At 49.1% G+C, this 9,790-nt stretch overlaps 1 protein-coding gene across 1 annotated transcript; it reads left to right on the forward strand.

The window, feature by feature from the left end:
* RAB29 (RAB29, member RAS oncogene family) lies at positions 1-8,768 on the forward strand (the record flags this gene model as incomplete). The annotated part of the gene is made up of 4 exons (XM_058819226.1): positions 1-124; positions 5,749-5,930; positions 7,891-8,012; positions 8,561-8,768. Coding segments are annotated over 4 exons (546 nt in total), but the record flags the coding sequence as incomplete, so codon positions are not given.
* Between the last annotated feature and the right edge of the window lie 1,022 nt (positions 8,769-9,790).

Raw genomic sequence — 9,790 nt, forward strand, 5'->3', positions numbered from 1 at the left:
TGGGGCAAGCGCGATCGGATGTTCAAGGTGCTCGTGGTGGGCGACGCCACGGTGGGCAAGACCTCGCTGGTGCAGCGCTACGCCAACGACAGCTTCAACCGGCACTACAAATCCACCGTGGGCGGTGAGCGCGCCGGGCCTAACGGGGATACCGGGGGGTATCGGGGAGTTCCTTGGGGTTACCGGGGGTTACTGAAGTGGCTACCGGGGGGTTCCCAGGGGTTACTGGGGCGCTACCGGGGGGGTCCTTGGGTGTTACCGGAGGTGTTACCGATTGGTTAGCGGGGGGTTCCCTGGGGTTACCGGGGGTTCTCGGGGGGTTACCGAGTGGTTACCGGGGGGGTTTCCTGGGTTTACCGGGGATGCCCTGGGTTTACCGGGGGTTCCCGGGGTTCCTGGGGGTTATCGGGGGGTTTCCGGGTGGCTATCGGGGCTAACCGGGGGGTCCTTGGGGTTACCGAGGGATTACTGGGGGTTTCACGGGTGGTTATTGGGGGGTTACCGGGGGGCTCCTTGGGGGTTACCGGGTGGTTATCGGGGGGGTCACTGGGGGTGCTCGGAGGTTACCGAGCGGCCCCCGGGGTTCCTGGGGGTTCTCGGGGGGTTTCCGGGTGTTACCGGGGGGTCCTTGGGCGTTACCGGGGGTTAACAGGGATCACCGGGGGGTTACTGGGGGTGCCCTGGGGTTCCCGGGGAGTCCTTGGGGGGTTCTCGGGAAGTTTCCGGGTGATTATCGGGGGGTGCCCTGGGAGATCCCTGGGGTTACCGGGGGGCTTCTCGGTGGTTACCAGGGGGGTTCTCTGGGGTTATTGGGGGTTACCGAGTGGCTTTCGGGGGTTCCTTGGGGGTTCCCGGGATCCGGCACCATTCCCATCCGGCGCATCCCCAGCCCGCACCCGCGCCCCTCGTCCCGGCAGAGCTCTCCCCTTTCCCCCCTCTCCCTCCGTCCTCCCCGGGCTCTGGGGTTGGGAGTTTGGATGGGAACGGCCGTGTACCTTCTCTGGTTTATGGGCTGTTAACTCGCAGACCCTCTTCCCTGAACCACCCGGGGATTCTGTCCCCTCTGCCCGGCTTATTTGGGGTGCCCCTATCCCTGGGAATAACCACCCAGAGCTGTAAGATGGATAGGCTGAGGTTATGGACTCAGTTTATCCCAGTAAAACCAGCAGCAATGCTAGTTTGGCATTACTATACAGCCTTGAAGCCCTCAGGATCATTTGTCCCTCTGCCAGGATTATTTGGGATGTCCCATCCTTCTCCCAACTCTTGGGAATAACCACCCCAGGAGCTGTAGGATGGATAGGCTGAGGTTCCAGGCTTAGCTTATCCCAGTAAGACCATCAGCAGTGCTGGTTTGGCATTAATTGAACAGCCCTGAAGCCTTCAGGAGCTTCTCCCCTGGCTCATTTGGGGTGTTCCAGCCTTCTCCAGCCCTTGGAATAACCATCCCTGGAGCTGTAGGATGGATAGGCTGAGTTTATAGGCTCAGCTTATCCCAGTAAAACCAGCAGCAGTGCTGGTTTGGCATTAATTGAACAGCCCTGAAGCCCTCGGGAGCTTCTGTCCCTCTGCCTGGCTCATTTGGGGTGCCCCTACCCCTCGAATAACCACCCCGGGAGCTGTAGGATGGATAATCTGAGGTTCCAGGCTCAGCTCATCCCAGTAAAACCATCAGCAGCGCCGTTTTGGCTTTAGTGAAACAGCCTGGCCTCATTGCTGAGGGGTCAGCAGCTCTTGGGAAGCTCTGGGAGAAGGAGGCTGGGAATGGGGCTGAGCAGGATTTGGGTTCTTTGTGTGAATGAATAACCTGGAAGGAGCAGGAGCTGCCAAGGGTTTACCCAGGAAATCTCCCCAAGGACCCAAAGTCGAGCACAGCTGTTTAAATCTTCTTATTCCTGAGCTGAGAGGGGATGGATTAGAGGTGCCAGCTCCAGAGAGGCACAGAGCTCTGCTCTCTCCCAGCAGGAAACGCTGCAGGCTGCTTCCTGGGACTTTTCCTTTTGTGCTTTCTTCCTGCTTTTGGTCAGTTCCAGCCCAGCTGGGTCTGGGCTGCCAGGTTGAAACCCTGACACATCTGAGAACAGCACAGGGCTTCCCCTTCTGACTCACTGGTGACAGCAAAGATGGGGTGATTCAGCTTGAAGGGACCTCACATCTCTGACCCCATAAGCAGGGACACCTTTCCCTGCCCTAGGTTAATTTGGGGTGATTCAGCTTGGAAGGGACCTTACAGCACCACTGACCCCATAAGCAGGGACACCTTTCCCTGTCCCAGGTTGCTCCAAGCCCCGTCCAGCCTGGAGCTGTGCTTGGGCTGCTGGACCCTGGTGCAGGATTTGGGAGGGCTCTGGGAGGATGCAGGAGCAGCCCCATGGTGCAGAATGGCCCTGAGCAGCTTTCCTTTCCTTTCCTTCCTCCCTGCTTTTTTGGGAATTCTCCAGTGGATTTTGCCCCTGAAGGTGGTTCAGTGGTCGGAGTCGGAGACGGTTCGGCTGCAGCTCTGGGACATTGCAGGGTATTGCAAGGTTTTTTCCATGTTCTCAGTGTTTTGGCTTTTTTGCCCTTTCCCTTTCCTTTTCCCCTTTCCCTTTTCCCTTTCCTTTCCTTTCCTTTCCTTTCCTTTCCTTTCCTTTCCTTTTCCTTTCCTTTCCTTTCCTTTCTTTCCTTTCCTTTCCTTTCCTTTCCTTTCCTTTCCTTTCCTTTCCTTTTCCCCCTTTCCCTTTTCCCTTTCCTTTCCTTTCCTTTCCTTTCCTTTCCTTTCCTTTCCTTTCCTTCCTTTCCTTTTCCTTTCCTTTCCTTTCCTTTCCTTTCCTTTCCTTTCCTTTCCTTTCCTTTCCTTTCCTTTCCTTTCCTTTCCTTTCCTTTCCTTCCCTTCCCTTCCCTTCCCTTCTTTTTCCTCCCTTTCCTTTCCTCCTCTCCCCTTTCTTCCAATTCCCTTTCCCCTTTCTTTCCCCCTTTCTCTTCCTTTTTCTTCCTTTTCCTTCTCTCCAAAAATAACTCCCAGCTGCCTGTGGATTCCAGGGCCAGGACTGCTCTGCTTTGCTGCCTCCAGCCTGCTGCATTAATTTAAATATTTAATTAAAAATCCACCTGCAAGGAATGCCCACAGTAATTCCTGCTGGGCCTTTCCCCTCTGTTCCAGAGCAGAGGGAATGTGGAACTGGCTGGACATGAGACTGCTCAGCTCCAAATTTTGGTTAAAACCAGAATTTCTGGCACGAGACACGCTCTGAGTGACAGAACTATAAAAGCTGGAGTGGACAATGAGCTGGAGAGGGGCAGAGAGAGGAATTTCCCAAATTCCCTGGCACCAGGAGAGCTGTGGGCAGCAGCAGCAGCTCTGAAATGGCCCCTGTGGGTGTGGAGCAGGGAGGAGAGCAGGGCTGTGGTTTCCTCTGCCTGGGATCCCTTAAAATGGCATCAGGAAGGAGAAGTTGGCAGAGTCAGCAGTGCAGCAAGAAACTTTCGGTTTTGGCCCCAAAAAGGAGCTGGAGGTGGGGGAGCAGAGCGGGCACAGTGCCCTTGTGGTGCCCAGGGGGCCTCAGGGCACTGGGATACAGGGGAATAATGCAAATATTGGGGCACGGGGTTTTATGGGAATAATGGAAATATTGGGGTGCCCCATCCCTGGGCACTGGGATACAGGGGAATAATGCAAATATTTGGGGGTGTCCATCCCTGGGGGACACCCTGAGTTCCATGGGAATAATGCAAATATTGGGGCGCTGGTTTACAGGAGAATAATGCAAATATTGGGGTGTCCCATCCCTGGGGCACTGGGTTCCATGGGAATAATGGAAATATTGGGGTGCCCCATCCCTGGGGCACTGGGTTCCATGGGAATAATGCGAATATTGGGGTGTCCCATCCCTGGGGCACTGGGTTCCATGGGAATAATGCGAATATTGGGGTGTCCCATCCCTGGGCACTGGGTTATAGGGGAATAATGCAAATTTTGGGGTGTCCTATCTCTGGGGACACCCTGAGTTCCATGGGAATAATGCAAATATTGGGGCGCCCCATCCCTGGGGGTGTCCCAAAGCACTGGGACAGGGGAAGGGGCCCTGCCTGTTGGGTGATCTTTGGTCACTTTTAACCCAAACAAACTTGGTGTGTGTTTTGTGGGTTTCTCTGTGGGTTTGTCTGTATTTAGTGTGTTTTTATGTGTTTCTGTATGTGTTTTTGTGTGTATTTTGTGTGTTTCTCTGTGGGTTTGTATGGTTTTTGTGTGTTTCTCTGTCTTTCTGTGTGTGTTTTTGGGTGTATTTTGTGTGTTTCTCTGTGGGTGTTTTTGTGTGTTTCTGTGTGTTTCTGTATGGTTTTTTGTGTGTTTCTGTGGGTTTGTACAGGTTTTGTGTATTTCTCTGTGGATTTGTATGGGTTTTGTGTGTTTGTGTGTGTGCTTGTGTGTTTCTCCATAGGGTTTTGTGGGATTATCCGTGGATTTGTATGGATTTTGTGTGGTTTTGTGTATTTCTCTGTGGGTTTGTGTGGGGTTTTGTGTGTTTCTGTGTGGGGTTTTGTGTGTTTCTGTGTGTTTCTATGTGGGGTTTTGTGTGGTTTTGTTTGTTTTTGTGTGTTTCTCTGTGGGTTTTGTGTGTTTCTATGTGTGGTTTTCTATGTTTCTCTGTGTGTTTGTATGGCTTTTGTGTGTTTCTGTGTGGGGTTTTGTGTGTTTTTCTGTGTTTCTCTGTGTGTTTGTATGGCTTTTGTGTGCTTCCCTGTGGATTTGTACAGGTTTTGTGTGTTTCTCTGTGGGTTTCTCTGTAGGTTTTCCACGATTCCATGACCTGACCTGTGTCTAGCCCAGAGATTCCCAGGCAGCCCACACCCCAAAATCCCCCCAAAAAACCACACCAAAACCACCCCACAAACACACAATCTACCTGCACAACCCCCAAAATACCAACTCTGGCTGGGCTTTTTCTCTGGTCCTGACCCCGAAAGGGTCATGTGGTTTCTGTGTGTGGTTTTGTATGGTTTTTGCGTGTTTCTCTGTGGGGTTTTGTGTGTTTTTGTGTGTTTCTCTGTGGGGTTTTGTGTGTTTTTGTGTGTTTCTCTGTGTTTCTGTGTAGGGTTTTGTGTGTTTTTATGTGTTTCTGTGTGGGGTTTTGTGTGTTTTTGTGTGTTTCTCTGTGGGGTTATGTGTGTTTTTGTGTGTTTCTCTGTGGGGTTTTGTGTGTTTTTGTGTGTTTCTGTGTGGGGTTTTGTGTGTTTCTCTGTGTTTCTGTGTAGGGTTATGTGTGTTTTTATGTGTTTCTCTGTGGGGTTTTGTGTGTTTTTGTGTGTTTCTGTGTGGGGTTTTGTGTGTTTTTTGTGTGTTTCTCTGTGGGGCTTTGTGTGTTTTTTGTGTGTTTCTCTGTGGGGTTTTGTGTGTTTCTCTGTGGGGTTTTGTGTGTTTTTTGTGTGCTTCTCTGTGGGGTTTTGTGTGTTTCTGTGTAGGTTTGTATGGTTTTGTGTGTTTCTGTGTGGGGTTTTGTGTGGTTTTGGGTGTTTCTCTGTGTGTTCCCCTGTGGGTTTGTACAGTTTTTCTGTGTTTCTCTGTGACTTTTCCACGATTCCATGACCTGACCCCTGCCCAGCCCACACCCCAAATCCCCCCACTAACCAGAAATCCTCACTGCCAGCTGCAAAACCACCCCCCAAACACCCAATCTACCTAGACAACACCCCACAAACACCCAATCCACCTGCACAACCCCCCAAATTACCAACCCTGGCTGGGTTTCTCTCTGGTTCTGACCCAAGGGCAGGAACGTTTCACCTCCATGACCCGCCTGTACTACAGGGAGGCCTCAGGCTGTGTCATCATGTTTGATGTCACCAACAGCAGCACCTTCAGCAACAGCCACAAGTGGAAGCAGGACCTGGACAGCAAACTGGTGCTGCCAGATGGGAGCCCCGTGCCCTGCCTGCTGCTGGCCAACAAGGTGGGCACCCTGCCCGGGATGGCATTTTTGGGGGGGGGTTTTGCGTGGTTTTCTGTGGGCTTCTATGGTTTTTGTGTGTTTCTCTGTGGGTTTGTATGGGTTTTGCGTGTTTCTCTGTGGGTTTTGTGTGTTTCTCTGTGGGTTTCTATGGTTTTCTCTGTGGGTTTGTGAGGGGTTTTTTGTGTTTTGGTATGTTTCTCTGTGGGTTTGTACGGTTTCTGTGTGTTTCTATGTGGGTTTCTGTGTGTTTTTTTGTGTTTCCCTGTGGGTTGGTATGGTTTTTGTGTGTTTCCCTGTGGGTTTGTATGGTTTTTGTGTTTCTCTCCACGTTTGTGTGCTTCTCTGCGAGTTTGTACATTTTTTGTGTGTTTCTCTGTAGGTTTGTGTGTTTTGTATGTTTCTCTGTGTGGTTTGGCATGGTTTTTGTGTGTTTCTCTTTGTGTTTTTGTGTGCTTGTGTGTTTGTTTCTCTGTGTTTCTCTATGGATTTGTATGGGTTTTGGTGTGTTTCTCTGTGGGTTTGTATGGGTTTTGGTGCGTTTCTCTGTGGGGTTTGTGTGTTCTGTGGGTGTTTGTATGTTTTTTTGTGTGTTCCTCGGTGTGTTTGTGTGTTTCTCTGTGGGTTTTTGTGTTTCTGTGTGGGGTTTTTGTGTGTTTCCATGGGTTTTGTGTGTTTATTTTGTGGGTTTGGAGCGCCCGTCCCTGGAGGTGGCACTGAGTGCTCAGGGTGGGGATCGGGCACAGCCTGGACTCGATGATCCCACAGGGATTTTCCTGGAATTCTGTTCTGAGGCCACAGCTTGGCCTCAAAGCATCAGGAAATCCTGGAGAGCTCTGGGCCAGGCTCTGCCTCCGTGTCCATCCTGTTGGCATCAGTGCCACCATGGTGCCACCACACCTGTGCCACCTCGCCTGGGCAGGGAGCCTGGGCAGGTTTGGGATGTAATGGGGTTGGGGAGGCAGATTTGGGATGGGATGAGGTTGGAGAGGCAGATTTGGGACTTGACGAGGCTGGGGAGGCAGATTTGGGATGGGATGAGGTTGGGGAGGCAGATTTGGGGTGAGAGATGAGTTTGAGGAGGTAGCTTTTGGATGGGATGAGGTTGGAGAGGCAGAATTGGGATTTGATGAGGTTGGGGAGGCAGATTTGGAATGAGATGAGCTTGAGGAGGCAGATTTGGGATTTGATGAGTTTGAGGAGGCAGATTTGGGATGAGGGATTAGGCTAGGGAGGCAGATTTTGGATGGGATGAGGGATTAGGCTGGGGAGGCAAGTTTGGGATTTGATGAGGTTGGGGAGGCAGATTTGGAATGAGATGAGTTTGAGGAGGCAGATTTGGGGTGGGAGATGATCTTGAGGAGGCAGATTTGGGATTTGATGAGGTTGAGGAGGCAGATTTGGGATGAGGGATTAGGCTAGGGAGGCAGATTTTGGATGGGATGAGGGATTAGGCTGGGGAGGCAAGTTTGGGATTTGATGAGCTTGAGGAGGCAGATTTGGGTTTTGATGAGGTTGGGGAGGCAGATTTGGGTTTTGATGAGGTTGAGGAGGCAGATTTGGGATTTGATGGGGTTGAGGAGGCAGATTTGGGATTCGATGAGCTTGGAGAGGCAGATTTGAGATGGAACAAGGTTGGAATCTCCATTCCAGGCGTGCCTGACCGAGGTGTGTCAGCACCTGAGATATCAGATAAAGAAATTTCTGCTTGCAACACCCCAGGGAGAGCCTTGCCCTGGGAGCTGGCAGGGCTGAGCTGCCTCCCAGGGCCCTCCCAGCTGCAAAACCGGGGAGAAATTCCCAATTCCCAAAGGACCCATGGCCGTCCCATCCCTGGGGCTGTCCCGGCTCATATTTATTTAATTTATAAATTATTTAATTTATGAATTAAATTCAAATGCCTCCAACTCAAACCATTGTGGGATTTTGTGCCCCTAAAATTCCCCGTTTTTCTGCCTTGCAGTGTGACCTTTCCCCGTGGGCAGTGACCAGGGAGGAAATCGACAGGTTCAGCAAAGAAAATGGATTTTCAGGGTGGGTGGAGACGTCTGTGAAGGAAAACAAAAACATCAACGAGTCCATGAGGTAGGAGCAGGGCCTGGGGCTGCGGCCTGTGCTGTTTGAGGGTCCCCAGGGTGAGGGAATGGATGAAAATCTTCACTCCGTGTTTCAGAAGGCTGATTTATTATTTTATTATATTATATATTGTATTATATTTATGATATATTATATGATGGTAATATATGATGGTAATATATGATGGTAATATATGATGGTAATATATTATATTATATTATATTATATTATATTATATTATATTATATTATATTATATTATATTATACTATATTATACTATATTATACTATATTATACTATATTTGCTTTTTATTTATTTCTTTTCTGCACTGCCCAACTCTACAAATGCATTCCCCACACTTCTGAGCTTTGCTTTTTTCTTTTTTTTTTATTTTAATTTTTAATTTCTTTTCTGCACTGCCCAGTGCTGCTGATTAAAAAAAAAAAAAAACCCAGAAAACCAAAATAAAAACAAAACAAAACACCCCGAAAAAAAACCCAATAAAACCCCCAAAAAAAAGCCCCAAATCCAACTCAGTAATTTTTTTTTCCCCAGGGTTCTGATTGAGAAGATGATGTCCTCACCCTCAGGCGATGGCAGCTGCTGCTCTGCTGGCTCTGGGGATTACATCAACATCAAGGAGAGCTCTCCTCCAGGCTGGGCCTGCTGCTGAGGCTGCTGGCACTCTGTGCCCTCATCATCATCATCATCATCATCATCATCATCATCATCGTCACCATGGTCGCCTCTCCCCGGACTGTCCCTGGTTTGGGGTTTTTTCCTGGGATTTTGAACTCTTCAGTGCTGTTTGCTCAGCACAGCCCTGTGCAGGGCCTTGGAGCGAGGGGTGGAGGAAGAGGAGGGGGAATGTTCCTGATTTGGGAATGTTCCTCACTTGGGAATGTTCCTCACTTGGGAATGTTCCTCATTTATTAATATCCCTGATTTGGGAATGTTCCTCATTTGGGAATATTGCTCATTTATTAATATCCCTGATTTGGGAATGTTCCTCACTTGGGAATGTTCCTCACTTGGGAATGTTCCTCATTTATTAATATCCCTGATTTGGGAATATTCTTCATTGAGAGTATTCCTCATTTGGGATATTCCTCATTGGGAGTATTGCTAATTTGGGAATATTCCTCATTTGAGAATATTCTTCATCTGGGATTATTCCTAATTTGGGAATGTTCCTCTTTTTGGGAATATTCTTCATTTGGGAATATTCCTCATTTGGAATATTCCTCATTGGGAATATTCCTAATTTTAGGACTAACCCTCATCGGGAATATTCCTTATTTGGATTATTCCTGATTTGGGAATATTCCTCATTTATGAATATTCCTGATTTGGGAATAATCCTCATTTGGGAATATTCCTCATTGGAAATATTCCTCTTTCTTAATATTCCTCATTTTGAATATTCCTCATTGGGAGAATTCCTCTTTTTTAATATTCCTCATTTATGAATATTCCTCATTGAGAATATTCCTCATTTTGAATATCCCTCATTTGGGAATATTCCCCATTTTCTGTGCTGCTCTCATGGAGAGAGACAATCCATGTCCAAGCAGTGCCTTGGGTTACACTGAATTTTTTTTTTTTTTTTTTTAAATTTTGAGCACTTCCCCTCTTGGCAGTGCTGGCCTGGGCTGTCAGAGGGGTTTTTTAACTTTCTGCACCTTTACCCCCTCCCTTTTGGGGACCTTGCAGCAATTTCCTCCCTCCCTGCTCTGGGCTGGAGGGAGCAGCACATCCCAGCATGTCCCACCAGCACGTCCCAGC

This window comes from Ammospiza caudacuta, chromosome 24 (genome assembly GCF_027887145.1).
Source record: "Ammospiza caudacuta isolate bAmmCau1 chromosome 24, bAmmCau1.pri, whole genome shotgun sequence".
Taxonomy (NCBI): domain Eukaryota; kingdom Metazoa; phylum Chordata; class Aves; order Passeriformes; family Passerellidae; genus Ammospiza; species Ammospiza caudacuta.